General features: G+C 34.9%; 2 protein-coding genes and 1 long non-coding RNA gene across 8 annotated transcripts in view; 1 reads left to right on the forward strand and 2 right to left on the reverse strand.

Moving 5' to 3' along the window:
- The window catches only part of LOC138713571 (HEAT repeat-containing protein 6), a 274,274-nt gene that overhangs the window by 237,297 nt on the left and 15,655 nt on the right, over positions 1–21,322 (reverse strand). For 4 of the 6 annotated variants that reach the window (XM_069845744.1, XM_069845745.1, XM_069845746.1 and 1 more), the window contains exon 3: positions 13,213–13,497. The exons of 1 other annotated variant lie outside the window; for it this stretch is intronic. In XM_069845744.1, the coding sequence (XP_069701845.1) occupies positions 13,213–13,497 (285 nt within the window). The remainder of the gene's footprint in view (positions 1–13,212; positions 13,498–21,322) is intronic. One more of the 6 variants, XM_069845743.1, reaches the window with a different exon arrangement.
- On the forward strand, positions 8,324–9,919 carry LOC138713574 (myb/SANT-like DNA-binding domain-containing protein 3). Its single transcript, XM_069845749.1, has 2 exons — positions 8,324–8,820; positions 9,319–9,919. The coding sequence occupies exons 1-2, from the start codon at positions 8,545–8,547 to the stop codon at positions 9,871–9,873; spliced, it is 831 nt and encodes a 276-aa protein (XP_069701850.1). The 5' UTR covers positions 8,324–8,544; the 3' UTR covers positions 9,874–9,919.
- On the reverse strand, positions 9,119–10,053 carry LOC138713576 (uncharacterized). Its single transcript, XR_011335926.1, has 2 exons — positions 9,913–10,053; positions 9,119–9,610 (listed from the first exon to the last, which is right to left on the reverse strand). It is a non-coding gene; the product is annotated as an uncharacterized lncRNA (long non-coding RNA).

A 21,322-nucleotide genomic window follows, 5' to 3' on the forward strand; every position in this document is an offset into this window, starting at 1 on the left:
TGTTTATGCAGGTAAGCTCTAGGGTGAAAGTCATGCTGATAGTGGCATACGATAGTGAAGGTGTTATCATTAGGCATGCCATACCTCAAGACCAAAATGTCAATGCAGAGTACTACCAACATTTTCTCGAACACAACGTATGTCAAGCTATGCGGCACAAACATCCACATTTCCTGAGAGACAATCCACCTTTCATCTTGCATGATAATGCTCGTTGTCATGTCGCAGAAGCAGTGGCTGAATTGATACAGAGATAGGATTGGCAAGTATTGGAATATCCTCCATATTCCCCTGACATGAGTCCTTGTGACTACGACTTGTTTCCATGGTTCAAAGAACTACTTAGGGGCAAGAAATTTCCAGATGTAGCATCAGTGCTTCATGCATTAGGCAGTCCATCAGGGAGATCAATAGAAACAACCTCGCTAGCGACATTCAAAGGTTACCACGAATTTGGCAAAAGATACAGAAACACGCTGGTGATTATATTGAAGGGCTGTAAATGTATTTTCCATGTAAGTTTAATAATATGTTCGTACTGTATGTTGCCACTACTTTATTTACAACCCTCGTATACACAAAATGATGGATTAGCAATGGGCCTTCTAGCAGATATATTCATAAAAGAGAAAGAGGAAAAATATATTAACATAATACAAAACAACAAAATAAAACTCTACAAACTCTATAATAGATGTTTAGATAATATAATTATTATATATGAAAAGAATAAAAGAGATGAACAAACAAATTAATCCTTCAATAGGTTACACAACAACTTAAAATTTACACAGAAAATAAAGTGAAAGACTCGAATACATTTCCTGGATATTGCATTAACAAAACAGAAAATAAAAATTTGGATTTAGCATTTATAGAAAACCTGGTAATACTAATCACTGAATACCAATAGATTCCATACATCCCTACTACTCCAAAAAAAAAAAAAACTTAGTATGTTTAATTTCTTAATAAACAGGCTAACACAAACACCCTTCAGCAAAAAGAATTACAAAAAATAAGTTAATAAAATCAAAGAAATAGTTTCTGAAAATGGTTATAATCATGGGGTGGACGTTGATGAAATGTCAGTTTTATTTCAACTTTAAATCAATGCCCTTTAATACAATCATTAATTTTATCATTGATTAAAGTTCTCGTTAACACTTTGTTAAAAACATAAAATTTACTCTGTCACATGTTAAAAGTTTAAAATTGTTAAAAAGGTATTTACCTTCGACAGATGGCCCGTTTCGACGCTATTTGTCGTCGTCTTCAGTGTCTCTTGAACCACTGCTGATTTTGGCTCTGCGATGTGCAGTTGTCGATGGTAGGGGTGGGGGTGTGTTGCTCCTGTGGTGGGGGTTGGTTGTCTGTATGCTATGACGCACACATTGTTTGACGTCATAGTACGTCATAGCATACAGACAACCAACCCCCACCATAGCAGCAACACACCCCCACCCCTACCATCGACAACTGCACATCGCAGAGCCAAAATCAGCAGTGGTTCAAGAGACACTGAAGACGACGACAAATAGCGTCGAAACAGGCCGTCTGTCGAAGGTAAATACCTTTTTAACAATTTTAACACTTTTAACGTTTGACAGAGTAAATTTTATGTCATTAATTTTATGTTATAGCAAAACAAAATAAGTAATTTTGATAGTGCACTTTTTTGCATTTCTTGCCATTTTTGTTTGACAGGTACTTTTTTTTTTGTGTCATTAAAAATCATTTTCTCTGACTCTTATTGATTTTATAGCATTTTTTATATTTTCGTTTTATTTTCCAGCAATACTACATAGAAATAATAGTTGCTGCTTTTCCAATGCTTAATAATTTTTTACTAAGGAAAGTGACCTTCAGTCAGTGGTCATAGTGATTGATCTGATAAGCTGACAAAGAATGTGAACAGGGTGGGTAGGAGGGGGAAAACAAAATAACAATGAATAATTAAAAAAAAAAAAATCTATGTTAATTTTTTATCTCATCAACTGAAAATAGCCCATCATAAAACTTTAAGCAGTAGAAACATTATGTATTACAAATGTATGGCCATAATATACCTATGTTGTACATGCATTTATCCAATACAATTCATATTCAAAAGCAATTATTATTGACCCATAGATGAAATTATGTATTACCTCACAGCAAACACAAACACACTGTAGTGTAATATCATCTTAAACCAGAATTCTTTTTTATACATCTTCAGTCATCAGGCATAATATGAATGCCACAGTCTAAAAGAACAAATAAAAACTGTTACAGTAAGATTTTGTTACTTTCCTTGCTATCAATAAATTTATTAGTTTTACTTTAATTTAAAAATCATTCCTTATTCTATATTGCATTATATAATCACGGTAATCTGTGAATTTGTATTAACTGAAAATAAATTTTTATAATACAAGGACAACAGAAATAAGAAAGCAATTTTGATTTCTTTTCAAAACTATCCATCCTTTGTTCATATACAATTCCCTATCTTTCAAATCATCAACATACGCCCCCTAATTATAATAGAAACACAATTAATCCATAAAAAAATTAAAATTAGATGACCAAAAAAAAACCAAACAACCTTAACCAATAAAGAACATACAAAACAAAAAAACCTAGTCAACACTAACTGACAATAAATACATTTCCAACAAACTTAGTAACTTTTTAAAAAAAAATAAAACATCCATAGCTCACAAAACAAATAACAGACTTCATAACCTTTTAAATAATAAACTTCGCAAATAAGATACTCAGTAACAATTGTCTATAACCTACATGTTACAATATTTTCACATGCAAAGAAAAATATGTTACTCAAACAAAACGAAACTTCCAAGACAGATACAATGAACATGTATCTCATTTCAAACACAACAGTATAAAATAAAATCAATACGTCACACAATAGAAACAGGTCACGAATTGTACAGATGCAGAAATAAAATTTTATTTTATTTTATTTTTTTTTTGGGGGGTCTGTACATATCACAGACATATTGAACATTCTAAAACCTTACAATAATCAATAAACAATGCTGAAGAGTTTTGTATTACCAAACATGCTTGCCTCTGGCTGATATGTATATCTATTATCAGGCAGTACATCTCACTTGACGATATGTGTCAGAGGGAGAACAATTGTTGGTATGCATCTGAAGTCTGACTAGTGTATTATGTAGCTAATTGGTGATGTATGCAGTGGAGGGGGAAAGGAACTGACCACCCTACCCTATTATCTCCTGATCTAGTAGCCTCAAAAGTGGTGCCTGTTGATATAATTTGTGAGGTTCAAACCTGTCTTCGAACAGTTCACTAAACAACAACAACTTACATGCTAAAACTATAATCAATGAAAACTTACCCCATAATCATAACTCACTGTACTTGCATAACAAAACAGTCTGGTACTTGACACAACCCGTAACTTAGTCAATGTCAACACTAAAGAAAACCGCTAATTCACTTTAGTACATACACCATACTTAATAACATCAATGTTCTGAGTCCAACTATGTAAGTAGAATAGGCCTACTACATTAAACAACATAACCACAAGAGTTTTTATAACATACTGAACACAGTACCTTTAATTATTGAGCTACAAATGCCTTCATCAATACGATTAGAGGAACTTCCAATACACATCCAAAAGGATCAGCTTTAAACTGAGTATGTATATAAGCAGACTACAACTTCGACATGCAACCAGATCTACAACCAAATGTGAACATACAGAAAATGATGTAACACTTATATAACATATTTAATATTCAATTAGTCAAATAAATCATAATTATTATTAGCAATTTAAACTCAAAATACACATAGATGGTGACTACTATGAAATCTTTGCTTAAATGTTAACCTGCACATTTTAAATAGTTAGGAATAACTTCCAATGATGAACTGAAGTTCAATTCTGATGAATTCAAGGGTGCAGCCAACAAGGCATGGGTCAAGGAAACCAAATTTTACTGAAGATAGGAAAAACTGAATATTTTTTAAAATATGGGAATTGTGATGTCATTTTGCCTTGGACATGGTATGTGATATAATATGCATGTGTACATGTCCACATAGTTTCTGATGTAATTATCCATACATGTAACCATTTCATTTGGACCTTTTGTGCCATCATTCTTGGTGAAGACACACATTGCTACTGCCTGTATACTCATGTTATACAGCCAGAGCTGCCTGGAATAAAAAAAAACACAGACTATCAGCTTGGGTTATGGAAGATTTTGTTGAAACTCAAATGATATTGTTGTATTGCAGAAGGTATTGCCTTTTCTTTGGATTCCTTGAGAATATTTCAAAATGCTTCTGCCTTTCACAGGTGCAAATATGCTTCATCCTAGGGTTTTTGAGGACTACAGCATCAGTTTCATTATTCATGTTGGTAGTTAATGTGACATACTTTGCACATGTGTCAGATTGCAGGAACCCAAATTTCATGTTAAAATGTATCACAAAAATTCTCTGCAGAAGTCATACATGACTTGATGACTGCCAAATACAAGACTAGCACAAGTTATGTTACCAGATATTGAAATGCATCATGACCTGTTGTTACCTGGATCACTGCACTTCCCACTGAGCTATCAAGAGTTTCATTATGCTGTCTGCAGGCACTATCTCAGAAAGCCTCTCTATTGTGAAACATGAATGACCTGCTCCATCAGGGAAGGTAATATCAAATACTGTAAGAAGACAAATCACCCTACAGCTGTTGGTAAGCATTGGAAGTGTTTGTTCAATTTATTGAGGCTCTCAAATATTCAAAGTCTGCTCAAAATGGGTTCCATGAAGTCTCACTGTAGACCACAAGCTGTAGAGGAAAGCCATTTCTTACGAACTGTTAGAAGGCTATGGAGCTGACAGGGAGACTTTTTTGTTCCAGATCATTACAGGTGATGAAACTTGAGTGCATCATTTTGAACTGGAAACAAAAAGGCAATCAATGGAGTGGCATCATAAAAAGGCAATCAATAGAGTGGCATCATGCTTAATCGTTCAAAAAGAAGAAATTCAAGACAGCTCCCTCTGCAGGAAAAGTCATGGTTACTATCTTTTGGAATTGTGCCAGAGTCATTCTTGTGGATGTGATGTCAAGAGAAGCAAAAATTAACTCAGAGGTTACATCAACACCCTGAACAAGCTCAAGAAACGTTTGCAGTGAGTTCGGCCTAGCAAGAATCCAGCAGAAATGTTACTCCAGCATGACAATGCATGCTCTCACACAAGTTTGCGAAACCAGAAACACAAGACCAAAACAGGTTGGACTGTGTCTCTCTCTCTCTCCCTCCCCATCCCGTGAAGCCTCTTGTGTAATGGCCGGTGTACCACCTATAGCAATTGTAATAGAGGAAAAGGTACATCTTTACAAAGCTAGGCACAATTTAGCAGAATGACCCCATCTAGCAAGACGAGCAAGAATAAAGGATGTAAATCACACAACACTATACACAGTGGAAATCTTCACAGATGGCAACAGAATGGGTGACAGAGTGGCTACATACTTACAAGGAATCTTGTACAAACAGTGTAAATATAAATTAGGCGGTATCTGTTCAAACAACCAAGCCAAACAAATAGCAATTTTTAAGGGTCTAGAAGAACTGCAAACTGGCGCAAACCTCACAAAGAGCAAAACAGCAGCCATCTACTGTGGGGAGCTCACAAGATCAGCCTGGCAGGAATGTGGCGTAATGTCAATTCTACACACATGCAACAACCAGTGTAATGCCACTCTTTCTCGCAGAAAACGACATAATGACACACTACTAACTACATTACATTAACCAACCAACGTGAAAACATACGATCAACTTTTAAAATATAAACTAACAGTTTCAACTTATACAACACACCAACACAGAGCTAGTCCCAAACTATCTGATATTTTCAGCCACAGTATAATTAAACACCATGTGAAGAAAATGATGTCATTTGTTTAGTGTCCTAAGGGTCATAACTCATAACTTGTTTCTGATCAGTTCTAGGAAGAGCGGTGCTCCATTCATCAATATCTCCCCACACTGCACCTAATTAAAATACACCTTGCACAGACTTTCTCGTAAGCTCCCCACAGTACATCGATACAAAGTTACAATAGCTTCTCTGAAAAACCACTCTAAACATAGCCACACAATAGAACAAATAAGAAATAAAATTCAGCAATTCAAAGCAAAATTGGTCCATACATTTCAGTTAGGTCAAGGCACATATTGGTATCCAGGGCAACGAATTGGCCAACAAACTTGCCAAAGAGGCAGCAGATGAGCAAGCACTAACAGAACAGAATACAACAGAAAACAACTTTTACAGTCTCCACTTAGCAGAGGCAGAAAGGACTAACAAAATGGCAAACACGATGGCAGAATGCCGAGAAAGAAGCTCTTTGCAGATCTTTCTTCCCAACAATAGAACAAAGATTAAAATCGAGGATAATAATAACACTGGACTTTACAGGAATTATCACTGGTCATGGTAAAACGAAGTCATACTTGCATAGATTCAAATTATCTGAAAGTTCAATACGTCCCTGCAACCAGGGAGAACAAACATCTGAACACTTAATTTATACATGCAAAATATTGGAAGCCCAAAGTACGATTCTAAGAAATCAAATTATAGCTAGCAGAGGACATTGGCCAAATTCTAACAGCAACATCATAGAAAAGCATTCATGCTCATTTCTAAACTTCATTAGATCAATTGATTTTACGAAGCTCCAGTAGAAATAACATAACTAACTCACATGTAGATAGAACATCCTTAAAATACAAATCCAAGTACACATACACTAAGGTTTTGTAAATAGATGAAATAATAAGTAAGTTCTTAGATTTAAGTTCATAATGTACAAAGTAAACAAAACTGTAAATATGTTATTCTCAGACTGAAATTCATAATCCACCAGAACATAAAACTTATTGTAAGATGATAAACAAGCCTTAATGACGTAACCTTATAACAACAATATTCTTAAAGACAGGATAGACCAATCATGCAACTAGATAGAAATATTGTAAAATTTTGTCAACTTATGAAATATATGTTCAATACTGCCATCAAATACAGATTCAGGTACAGATAAACTAAGGTTTGGTAAATAGTTGATGTAATTGTAAATAAGTTATTCTTAGATTTTAGTTGATAATGCACACATAAATAATGTAAATAGTAGATGAATTAATATGCTATGTTAGATTTAAGTTCACAATGCACTTACACATAAAAATTATTATAAAATGACAGACAAGTCTTGACAACGTAACCTTCCAGTACCAATATTCTTAAAGGAAGAATATACGAATCATGCAACAACTAGATGCAAATATTATAGAATTTTCAACTTATAAAAACAAACATATGTTCAATATTCTCAGTACACTTACAATAATTACTGTATCATATGAGAACTTGAACATGTAGTATTACTCTGTAATGGAGCATACTGAAAGGAGTAATTAAAAAAAAAAACCATACACACACTCTCTCTCTCTCTCTCTCTATGTATGTATATACAGTAGAACCTCTAATATCCGTGGTCATGAAAGGGGTAGACTGAACAGTTAATAAAAAAAATGGATAATCCGTACCATAAAAGATTTTCATAAATTAAGTACATAATGCTTACAGTTAAATAATTTAAAGCTTCAGCCATACTGCAACTACTGGCATCTTGATCAATACACTAAAATATACAATATTATGCTGATCATAACTAATAAACACAATGAAGTACATTAATACTTTAACCTTGCTTTCTGTTAAGATGTGCACAGTCGTAATGTCAATCTCGTAATTCTAAACTGAGATGAGCCACAGTTTTTCCTTTCCCAAACCACTCAATTATTTGTACTTTTTTTTCCCAAACTTATCAGCACTTTTTGTCTTTTTTTTTTTGGTACCTGTGGAAGACATTTTGCACAGAGGTTAAACAGTACAGTCACTCGAACAGTAGGACCATGAATAAGCGGTATACAGGTTTGCAATTGTGTGAAAGTTCTTGGGGTAATTTCTTTGAAAGCATGTGCTGACTATTTTACTAGTTGGAGAAAACACTCTCTCCCACAAGTAACTGCTTGTATCCGACAGTGACAACATTGTTATCACATACTGTGTAACAGTAAAGACTTCTAATAATGCTCTCTAGAACAAATATGTACTTCACCCCTTTTCATGCGACTTAGTTCATGAAGGCCGCGGCTATTTAGCCACGTAGAACACGAGCCATTCGTGCTTAAGTAACATTGCCTAGTTGTAACATTAAGGCCCGGTTGCAGAAACGCAAATCAAATCAGGTTGTGATCGGAGATTACTTGATGTCTTGTTTACTTGACTGACAGATCGAGTTGCAGGAAAGTTAATATACGATCAGATGGATGTGGTCAACAGATTGTCGATTTGACTGAGAAATACCTATGGCAACAGCGCCATACCAGCTCGCAATACAACCTTCAGCTGTTTAACAGCGGTAAATGAACGTTTGTTTATTATACGCTTTGAGGTTAGAAAATCAAGATGTCAATGAGCGATTCCAATAAAAAAAAACCAAGGGGCCCAAATTTTAGCTCCATTGACAGAGCTCTGCTATTAAATATAGTGGAGGGATATATGAACATAATTGAAAACAAAAAAACGGATGCAGTTTGGTCAAAAGAAAAAGAAAAGGCGTGGGCAGACATTGCTGTCGATTTTAATAGGTGTTCGTCTGAGGGCGAAAGAACTGCTACCCAGTTAAAAACTGCATACGAGAATTACAAAAGAAGAATAAAAAAGGCAGCAGCAGATGATAAGGTACGTATGTCTATTTATAGTTTGATAAAAAGGGTTGTACTGACTAACTGTAATTTCTGCTATTGTTGGCTGTGCTCTAGTTATACAGATGTAAAACAAAACATTATTGTGGGCCTAATCAGTGCTCTACTTTGGTGAAAGGATATGGGAATGGTGTATTTGTACTTATTTATCTATTTCCTTTATAGTTTACTGCAGATTACATAGGTCCATCAGAATACATAATTTCAGCCATAATTAGTTCAAGCCAGTTTAATTAATAATAGCAGTGGGGGATGGTTGAAAAAAAAATACTGTATTTTAAATCAACAAACCAATCTCTTCATAATTTATTAAACCTCAGTACTTAAACAATTACAACCTATTTCCATTAGGAGTGTTTAATCAGATACATTTTAAAAATAAATTTCACTACAGGGATTTCATTACAATATTACTACTATTTATTAAAAAGTTTTTATTTTATGGTAAACATATATGTGTTTATTCTATTTTCAGGCTGAGTTGCACAAAACAGGCGGGGGATCATTCAAGAGGAAGTTAGATGTAGATGGGGAGCGGCTTATAGCCAAACTCCATCACAACTTCACACCTCTTTGTAATCCGTGCGACAGCGATGGCCAGTACCAGGTCATTGAAGACGTAGCAGCTGATCCTGTTTCCTATATTGAATCAGTGGAAACGTATTTTGATGGTCCTCTGCCTGTCATGAGTGTTGAAGAGGTACAGACGGAATCTCATGAAGAGGTGGTAGCTCATGAGACTGTTCTATCACCTTCGCAGTCTCCGTCTGTAAATATATCAGAAGCAATTCCAACAGCAGGCCTTCAACAACAGATGCAGATTACAACAAGTAGGCCTACTGCACGAAAACACAAGAGAAACAGGATGGAAATCTACACAAGTAGTAAAGTGGACTTTAATGATTTAAGGTGCCGCCTTCTGTTGGAGAAACACAGCATGGAGATGAAAATATTGAAAACAAACCTTGAGGTTGCGAGAGTGGAATTAGAAATAAAAAAAGCTATTTTGGCTAATGAATTTAAAAATTAAGTTGCTTCTTTGAAAATAACCTTGTATTGTTTTACTTACCTTTCTGCCATTTCTGTGAAGTGTGTATTTATTAAAGTAGTCCTGACAACATGTCCTCCATTTCCTCTTCCTCTGAATAATGCTTGTTCTCTTTCAGCTTCGGGGTAGAATCTTCGTACCAAGTCTTCGTCTGGAGGTGGGGGTTCAGTTTCTCCATGCTCTAACAGTAGGTTATGTAGGACAAAGCATGCCATAATACACTCAAGTGTTGTTGATTGCTGCCTTCTCAGCTTGAACCGGAGACCCATTGATAAGCATGGAAATCTTCTTTTAACAACTCCAAATGCTCTTTCTATACAATTTCGGGTTTGTATGTGAGTTGTGTTGTAGAGTTCCTCTGGTTCAGTCCTTGGGTTAGAGAGAGGTGTCAGCAGAAAATTAGAGCAGGAATAGCCGCCATCGCCTAACAGGATTCCATTTCCCATTTCTCCATTCACAAACTGAGCACGTAACCTGCTCATGAGGAATATCGTGCTGTCATGTGTGGAACCTTGCCAACGTGCCACTACATTCCAAAACAATAATGAAGATGTGCACACAGCCTGCACATTTATCGAAAAGAAACCTTTTCTGTTCCGATAGAGTTCAGCATTATTCCCACCAGGTGATATGATAGGGATATGGGTGCAATCTATACAACCAATTACTCGTGGGAATTCAGATATTGCTGAAAATTCTCTTTGAATCTCAAGACGTTCCCTAGCAGAATTTGGAGGCTTTATATAAGTCTGTGCTAATAAAGCTAGTTCATGGGTAACTTCTCTCACCACTCTGCTGATAGTAGATTTATGCACCCCTACAATATCACCCAAGACTATCTGAAAGGTACCAGTTGCATAAAACCTTAACGTAATTAAAAGCTGGTTCATTGGAGACAGAGGATAGTTTCTGTTAGTCTGTCTACATATATTTCTTTCGATTTTCGAAAGTACCATACAACAAGATTCTTTACTTAACCTAAATCGTTTTTCAAACTCCTTCTCTTGAAACATAAAATATAACTCGTCTCGTCTTTGTATATTTCGTTGCCTTAACAATATTTCTTCCTCATACCTTTCAAAAATTTCTTCATCTGAAGAATCCATAGCACAATATTTTCGAAAATAATATAGAATTAACCTGTAAATGCAACATACGACACAAACTTGATCGGAGAATTACTATTTGACCAGCAGAAAATTGCTGATCAAATCTGACGACAGTTTGATCGCCGATCAAATACTGATTGCTGTTTCTGCAACAAGAAAGTAACTGATTGCCGGTCAAACTCCGATTAAACGTCGATCAAAGTCCGATCATAAATGATTAACGTTTCTGCAACTGGGCATAAGACTCAAGCACTATTAGCTGTTGTATGTTAAATTTTACATACGCCCAGAGAAAATATTATAGGGACGAAGAAGATGATACATATGAAATACTAAGTCGTATGAAAAGCATTATAATACACTCAGGGACAAAAAAACCAGACACTTTAATATTTGCTGGTATTTTGCAAAACATATTCTTCTCATACAATATTATGGTTGCCATCTGTTGTTATGGAGACGTGTATACATTGTTGATTGTTTTTTGTTTTACAAACAAGCCATTACAACCAAATATTCCAATTTTGCTTTCGGAGTCTCAGCTATAACAATGTTGTCTCAACCATTTTGTGCTTCATTATCGTTATCATTCGTTATTTCTTTATTTTCACATTTTCTGAGTTTAAGTGGGGTTGTAACATTAGTCTTAAAACAAGATGCGACCTGAAGATGTGGCTCGAGCTGTAGCCCTTTACGATGATGGACGCAGTGTACGTTACATTGCAAATGTTATGAATATGGCTAGAAGCACAACCCATGATGCCATAAAACAGTATAGAGAGACCCTAGAATTTACCAGAAGTCCAGGTTCGGGTCGTCCAAGAGCTACAAATCCAAATGAAGACAGGTATATGGTGTTGAGAGTTCTTAGGGAGCGCAACCTGCCAGCTACTAGTGTAGCCCAGCAATTTGTTAACATGCATGGACGCCCAATTTCGGCCAAAACAGTTAGAAGGAGGTTGAAAGCAAGTGGACTGATATCAAGTAGACCTGCAACTGGTCCCAGACTTCTCAGGATGCATCGAGTTGAACGACTGCGTTTTGCAAATGATCACAGGGATTGGAGAAATGGACAGTGGAGCTGTGTTCTGTTCACCGATGATTCCCGTTTCAATCTGTGCTCACCTGATGGACGTGAAAGAGTTTGGAGAAGGAGAGGAGAACGATTTTCACAGTGTTGCATTTCCGAAAATGTGCCATATGGAGGTGGTGGAGTGATGGTTTGGGCAGGAGTGTGTACGGATGCTCGTACAGAATTGGTTTTTGTTGAAAATGGAAGACTAACAGCTGATAGGTATATAAATGAATGTTTGGCTGATCATGTTGTGCCATTTGGCCAATTTGTAGGCGATAATTTTGTTTTAATGCATGATAATGCATGGCCGCATATTGCCCATGTGGTCGGAGATTATCTCCAAGAAGTGGGAATCCATGTTCTTCCATGGCCAGCAAGGAGTCCAGACATGAACCCAATTGAACACGTGTGGGACATGCTGGGATTGCGTGTCAAGAATAGACGACCGAGACCAGAATCGTTACAAGAGTTGAGGCGAGCACTTGGTGAAGAATGGGAACTTATTCCTCAAGAAGACATTGCTAACCAAATTGAGAGCATGCCAAGACGTATGGATGCAGTTATTCAAGCCAGAGGGGGGTAATACACGTTACTAAAAAGAGTTTTTAATGTTTAAGGCACCATAAAATGAAAAAACAGTTAGACCAAACGATGCCATAGTTATACGCCCTTTGTAATTTTTTTGTAAATTTTCTCATCAGAGATTTTTTTTTTTCAAATGTTGTCGTATAAGGTGCTAAATGAAACATTATTTTGTTTAAATGGATTTTGTTTCATTTTGAAATAATTGGCAGCAAAATAGGCCTACAAGCAAATATAGAAGTGTCCGTTTTTTTTGTCCCTGAGTGTATAATCTGCAATATGCAGCATTTCATTTTTTTTTTCAGAAAAAAAAAAAAGAGAGAAAGTCGAATAATTCGCCCATCGGTTAATAGGGTGATGGATAATCAGAGTTCTACTGTATAAAGATTTTGTATACTGTACATCAACACAAAAAGCACAAGAAAGAGGTTACAAAAGTTAAGAATGATCAAATAACGTAGGATAGAACACGAAAGTTAATTCTGGTAACAGAAAATATACCATTTTTATGTCAATAAATCTTAATGTGCTCAATATTCCATATTAAGTACAAACCTTGCAATATATAAAATCACTCTGTTCTGGACGTTTTTCAGTATACAATAACTTCAAAAAAATCTTTGCACATATTTCTAGGTAAGGCTGTTTCAATCTCTCTACAGAAGAAGTTTCTCCTTTACTGTCATGAATAAAAGTCAGAGATTCAAGGCATTTGACTGTCATAAGCTGAATTTCCCATTCTGATGCCAGTAACAATTCATCACTTTTTTTATGTGCTTCATATTCTTCATTCAGTAATGGTATTAATATGCCATTTCTTCCCACCAACTCATGTATCTGCTGAGAGAGAAAAACAAAATACATATAAAATTATATTTTAAATTCAGAAAGTATGAGGTCTGTGTAGAAAGCACCCAGCAATTCTGAACATTTCAAGTACCAGTCGTTCAACCTTGATATACTGTAACATGGCAGACACAGAGAGGACCTTACTGTGTATGTATGAACAATAATTCTTCAGTGACGCTACCCAATTGACAGTGAGATACTGCTAAGTGTGATTGTGTACTGTGTGACCAATGCATTCACAACGATCAAACCAAGTAGGTCAGCAAATCTGAATTAAGTTTTGTTTCCAACTTGGACATTCATTAACAGGAACTATTCAAGATTATGAACAAGGGCTTTTGGGGATGATTCAAGAAGTAAAGTCCAGATAAACTTCTGGTACCAATGTTTAAAAGTGCTTGTGATCCACATTCTGAAAGTTCAACAAGCAGAATGCCGTGAAAGTGTTGAACACGAGTGTGCTGCAATCAACAGAAAGTAACAATTGGTAGTGCGATAATCAGAAGACAATCTAAGAAGTTTAAATTGGTTATTTAACAATGATGTATCAACTACTACATTATTAAAGTCAATGAAACTGGTAATAGCAAGATGGTACTTGGTGAGCCGAGACTTGAGGTTTTGTCACAGATTACCTGACATTTGTCTTACAGTTGGATAAAACGTCGACAAAAAAACTCAACAAGAGAATTGGTACAAGTGAGAATCAAATGCACATCCAAGTGCAGCTCAGGACCAGATCTAAGGAGTTCACGTAATAATATTTCAGATAGACTGATGAAGGATCTTGGCATGTAAAATTCGTTGCATGGTTCCTGTTACAAGAGCAGAACGAATTTTGTGCTGAAGTGGCTCTGAACTTGCTTAAAACCGTTAACAACAATAAACCAGATTTCCTAAGGACAGTCATAATCAGAAATTAATCGTGTGTCTATGATGCTGCAAAAAAAGCCTAGTCTTCCCAATGAAAGTCGTCTAAGTCTCTGTTAATAAAGAACGTATGACAAAGTTGGAGCAACATCAAGGTCATTTTGACGGTTTTTAAATCACGAAGGTGTTGTGCACTAAGGGTCTGGTCCTCGAGACTACTCATCGAAGTTCCGTGCCAGCTGAGAGATGCCGAAAGTGGCAACTGACAGTATGACAATGTAGCTGCCCATTCTTCACATTCTACATGCAAGTTTTTTTTTTTTTTTTTGTAAAACATCACATCATCTAGTCTGTCACTCTTATACAGCGCAGATTTGAGTTCCTCCGACTTAAGGCTTTCGTCAAAGTTAAAATAAACAACAAATAAAAAATAAATAAATAATCAATAAATCATTCAATCAATCAGTCAGTCAATCTCATCAATGTTTAATACATTGAGAAATTAAAACTAAATTATACTTATCAGATGATGTGAATTCTTCAGAGTATAATTATATTATGGTGGTAAAAATACTAAAGTATGATACGTCAATCTCATCAATGTTTAATACAATGAGAAATTAAAACTAAATTATGCTTATCAGATGATGTGAATTCTTCGGAGTATAATTATATTATGCTGGTAAAAAGGTAAAAATACTAAAGTAAGAGAACTCAATGTCATCAATGTTTAATACATTGAGAAATTAAAACTGAATTATAGTTATCAGATGATGTGAATTTTTCGGAGTATAATTATAGCATATGCTGGTAAAAATACTAAAGGAAGATAAGTCAATCTCGTCAATGTTTAATACACTGAGAAATTAAAACTAACATATACTTATCAGATGATGTGAATTCTTTAGAGTAAAATTATAGTATATGCTGGTAAAAATACTAAAGTAAGAGAAGTGAATGTCATCAATATTTAATACATTGAGAAATTAAAACTGAATTATAGTTATCAGATGATGTGAATTCTTCGGAGTATAATTATATTATCACAGTTTAGTATATACAGTTACGAAGCTTGGGATGATTTTTTGCATTTCTCGCAATAGTTGCTAGCCACTTGGAGCACTGTGAGTAGTAGAAAAATAGACTGTGTCACTGCCATCGTAATCTAATACAGGCCGTAAGGCAGACCATGTGACTCGTTTAACCCAATCACGAAGGGCGGCGTTTCAACCATATAAATTAGTTGGAATGCATAAAGAGTAACATACATTTCTCTAAAATGTACCGTAGTGTAATTGCATTAATAAAATTCAAAACAATGATTATGATACACTTCAGACATAATTCACTTGCGAGTTTAAGGTGTAATATTATTTTTGGTGTGAAAATTACGTTGTTTGTATGTGTAATATCTGCCTTTATTTCGATTAAATATCGCGAAATTCTTGTACATTCATTTATGCACGATTCAATAATTTTCAGTTGCACCACACAGATATTTAGATATGTTGAACTTATAGGTTATGTTTACTGTACGAGTTGCCCCTTTCTGTCTAATTTTAGTGGCCTCTAATGCCCTGCCATTTCATGTATGTTATGCCATATGGAAATTATAGGCTATGTTTACTATATTTAACTTATATTCCTATATTCGCAATTATAGATTATAATTAAACATATGTTATGTATGATATTCCGCACATTCAATTTGTCTGCATTTTAATACTACAATTGAGTACTGAATTATTGTATTTATCTACTACCTAAGAGACGAAGTAACACAATCGTACATGCTACATTAGTGTCATAGGAGTGGTATGGTAAATTTTCTGTCTACAATTAAGGAAGGTAGATATGCTAAATTAAAATCACAATATAAATTCTTTTCTTATTAAACCTTAAAATAGCTTCAATTCTAAACTTAAAATGTTGTTAATTGATGAACTAGTGGACTTACTCGTGTTATCAATTCATCAATTCATATCAGTTCATGAATTAATTATATTCAAGTGTTAAAAGTGGTGTACGCAAGATTCAAAAATGGATTAAAATGTTGATACGAACAGATTATGTTAACATGTAAAATTCTCTTGACATTAAAATAACACAGTTTTGTAGGCCTAATTATTTCTGCAATATATTCAACAAGAAGTAAACGGAACTTATGGACATATTACACTAAATAAAACTTAGCAATGATACGCAATAAAGTTTATAATATAATATTTCACTGACCTCTATACACAGAAATGGAGAACCATACATTATACCCTGGTCTAGATCGAAAAGGCATTGACTGTGCCGTATTTCGCATTGTTGTGAAAAGTTGTGTAAACTGTGAAATGTTCGTTATCGGTTGTAATAACTGTAAATGGCTAAAATACAATAATTGGAGTAATAATGTGGGACAAGAAGACGTTTGTAGCACTTTAAATTGTAAGAAAAAGAGGTCAGAGTTATCCTTCTTCCGAAAGATCCAGGAAGTGAGTTTATAAAATATAATATATACTTTATGAAAATAATATATAAACCTTATGTATTTCATATTTCAATAGTGGAAAAAAGGTGTTAATTTTTTCAAAAGAACACGATAACGAAAGTACGATACATTTTATCGTCTGCTAGGCAAAGGGTCTGTGATGAGGCGATAGTCAGCCAATCCATTTGTAAAGGATTCTACATGCTCACACCTTAAATCCCTTCTCTTCTAAAAAATAATTCATTTTTAAGAAATGTTTTATAATTCTCTAATTATATGGAAACCAAACATTCATTCTGAAAAATTTTGTTTTACAGTTCTTAGTTATAAAGGAGACTGACTGTTTTTAGCTGCTGCAACGGATGCTACCGCCTCTCTGTTAAATTCATGACTTACCATTATTCTCACTGAAAGTTCAGGTTCTAGGATGAGGTTAACAAATTCATCTCTTTCTTGTTTATATATTAAGAATTGCACTTCATTTTTTTTTTTAAGATTTTTTTTAGAAATGATAAAAAGTTAATTTATTAATGAATTTTATACAGTGTAACGGATTCTACATTCAATTGTAACGGATTCTACAAGTCACTTTGATATGTAGCTATGGATCTTTTATGAAGTATAAGATAGTAAAAAATTAATTTTTGAAGTGTAGTAGTTTAATATTTACTATTTGAAATTAAATAAATGAACTCTGACAATAAATTAAATTATAAAGTTTAATGGAAAAATGTATAGGAAACAATGTAATACTGTAGGTTAGATATAGCATACACTAAAAAGAGTTTTATTTTTGTGTACAAAGAATTATTAGCTGTTTTAGTCTTATGAATACTTTCAAGGTTACTTCTCATTATAACATTAACATCGTTGTGAAACTCTTACATTTAAGCTGTGCTGTTGAGTCTTGAAATCAAATTTTGGGAATATTTCTACAATTTCTTCGAAAAAAAATATACTTATCACTTAAATTTGTTATAAACTTATACCATACACTAAAAATAGCTTTAATTTATATTTACAGTCTCATTAATATGTACAAGTTTATTTCTCATTAACATTAACGTCTTTGTGAAACTCGTACATTACTCTATGTCCTTGAGTCTTGAAATCAGGAGTTGGCAATATCTCACCACAACATGATACCACTTCCTCATTTGGGAGCCATACACAGCATGCCCTTTTCTTTGAAGGACTCAGTGGTAGGCCTGAGTACATTTTGTACTTTTTTTTTACAGCTTTTCTTAAAGTGCTGGTACATTGGTAAGACCCAAAAGCCTTTTCAGGTTTTGATCCATTTATTGTCTTATTTTCTTCTGCTTTCTTTTTCCTATATTTCCTCATTGCTTCTCTCTTTGCCCATTTTAGCATATCACCCAATATTCTATCTGACTAATGCCTTACCTTTAGGCCCAATTGTATAAAACTCCCTGACTAAAGATCAACTTTGATCGAAGATCGAAAAGTAAACCGAGTTCAGACACTTCTTCTTCTATTGTATAAAACTTTTCTGCGATCAAATTACCTTGGTTCAAATGCAATCTAAGTTCACGTGAAAAGGATTTGGCAACATGGCATAAACAGGTGAAATACGTGATGCGCGGACCATGTTATACAGGTTTGTTCAGTGTTGCCCACTGCCTGCTGGATCACATCCTATGTCTGTTTATACTGCCTGCTCAATCAACGCTTATGTATGAGTCTTGAAAAAAGTTATTTTGCCGCTAGGTGGCAGGTAGTGCCCACCACTATTAACATTATCAGTATAGGCAAAGTACCCTAAAATAACTATTATTACGAAGTCTTAAGTACCAGAAGAGACAACGGCTTAGAGAAACGATGACCCAGGGTTCCGAATCCTTCTGCAATGTTTAATATGTAATATTATTAATACTGAACTTAAAACTCAACTTTTTTCTAAGCGATACTACATCCAAACAAGTAGGCCTATACTTGTTTTAGGCGTTACTAAAATTATTGTTAAAATCAATTAACGTAATAAAAATAATATCTGAAACTTATATAAAATATTTAAACAAGTTTAAACATATTTACGAAAAAATATATGCTTCCTTTAACCGAGCTAAGAGATTATTGGAAATCATGGTTTGAATTAACGACAGTATGGTGGTATCTTCCTGCAGTTTCTTTCAATCCATGAAATTGTTATACGACACTTGGTCTACTGTTTTATTAAGTTCAGTTTTGCCAGAAAGTAACTTCCCCATATATAAAAAGGCCCATTTGAAGTGTGATAAATTTTGCGCTCATTAAAAATTCTCCCTCCCCGAAAAGAAATGCCGAGTAAAATACTGCAAACAGATAATTTACCCCGTACTTTTGGAAATATTAATTTATAATTCAATGTGCTTTACGATATATTGTATTCTGATCCTTTCCACTTCATGTTGCTGTAATATAATAGACGACAGATAAGTTACACTTAAAATGACAAGAAATTACCTTTATTAAAATCTTAATAGGAGATCCAGTGGAGTGTGAAAATTACAGAGGAATAACTCTTCTTAATCTGGGGTATAAAGTATTCTCAAATATACTTTTCGATCGTCTTCTCCCAATGGTTCAGAAGCAAATAGGTATATATCAATGTGGGTTTCTTCTAGGCAAGTCAACCATAGACCAAATTTTTACATTAAGGCAAATTCTAGAAAAAACTATTGAATTTGGAGTTGGTACACACCATCTACTTACTGACTTTAGAGCTGCTTATGATAGCATTAATAGAGAACATTTGTATAATGCTCTAAGAGAACTAGATATTGCTGAAAAGTTGGTGAGACTGGTAAGAATGACAATGACAGATGTCCGAAGCAGTATAAGGGTCAGAGGAATGTTATCAGATCCATTAGATATTAAGAATGGTGTGCGACAAGGAGATACGGTGGTGTGTCTCCTTTTTAATGTTGCATTGGAAAAGGTGGTAAGAGATGCAAACCTACTTAGCAGAGGGACCATATTTTATAAATCAGTGCAGATACTTGCATACGCCGAAGATATATAGTGGCAAGATCTAGAAGGGCAATGGAAGATGCATTCTTGAATATAGAAAAGGCAGGAAGGAATATGGGATTGACCATTAATCAGTCGAAAACTAAATACATGGCTTGTGAAAAGGCAAACCTCAAAAATATGCCATCCTCAAGAACAATAGGCAGATATGGCTTCGAGAGAATGGATGAATTTAAATACCTGGGATCAACAGTTACTCATTCTAATGATATTTCATATGCAATTAAGCAGAGGTTAATGGCTGCCAATAGAGCTTACTTCGCCTTAAGAAAATTACTTTGTTCAAGAATTTTATCTCGTACCACAAAGATAACTATCTATAAAACACTTATAAGACCTGTACTAGCATATGCTGCTGAGACGTGGTCCCTAACAAAAAAGAACGCTGGAAATTTGGATGCTTTTGAGAGGAAGATACTCCGTAAAATAATTGGCCCAGTATTCGAGAGAGGAAGATGGAGGAGGCGATATAATAATGAGTTGTATTCCATCTATAAAGATTAGAAGAATAGTAAAAGCAGCAAGATTAAGGCGGGCTGGGCACGTGGCACGGATGAATGACGTAGAAATTCCTAAAAGGATATTAAATGGAAATCCTAGGGGCCAAAGAAGCCGTGGACGACCAAGAATAAGATGGTTGGATGGAGTTGAGGAAGACATATGTAAGATTGGATACAGGAATTGGAAAGCAATTTCGCAGGATCGAGACAACTGGTGGAAAATCGTGGAAGAGGCCAAGGTTCACAATGAACTGTAGCGCCAAGAAAGAAGAAGAGAAGAAGATCTTAATAGGAAAATTTATGTAAGTGAACTTATGTTATGTAAGTTTATAATTTGAGAACTTTCCTGGACAATGGTTTAACTTGACTAGAGAATCGAAACACTTTGTTGGTGTGTTTCTTTCCGATGTTACTGAGGAGTGGTTTCACAAACTTCTGCAGTACAATAAGTGCTACAAGCGCCTGATGGCTCTTCTCATTAGAACACTTTAGGATATCACACTGTTCCAGAGATGGAAGAACGTAGTTTGTTATTGTCCGAAGTAAGTGTGCAGACTTCATGCAGTAAGGTAATGCACCTTCAACGAACTTCTGCAAGGTTATAATTAAGCTCACAAAATCTGGTTTTGGGTATCGAAGACCTCCTTTATCTAATTTATGTACAAGTCCCATCAAAGGCGCTGCTGTTGGCGGGATCGATACATTGTTTACGCAGGAAGTGCATGATGTTTTTTCCTCTATCACACGCACCAGATATCAGCAGACCAATGCTTGGGATGCTGTTTCCAGATTGATGAAGACAGGCATACAAGGCTCGGAAATGCTTTCGAGTAAAACAGAGATATGCTGGGGAAGAATAACAGTAGTCTATGAAGATATATCACAGTTATTTTCTTCATGAGACAATCCCTTTCCAGTCATCTCTGATCTCTCCTCA

This window comes from Periplaneta americana, chromosome 14 (assembly GCF_040183065.1).
Source record: "Periplaneta americana isolate PAMFEO1 chromosome 14, P.americana_PAMFEO1_priV1, whole genome shotgun sequence".
In the NCBI taxonomy this organism is placed as follows: domain Eukaryota; kingdom Metazoa; phylum Arthropoda; class Insecta; order Blattodea; family Blattidae; genus Periplaneta; species Periplaneta americana.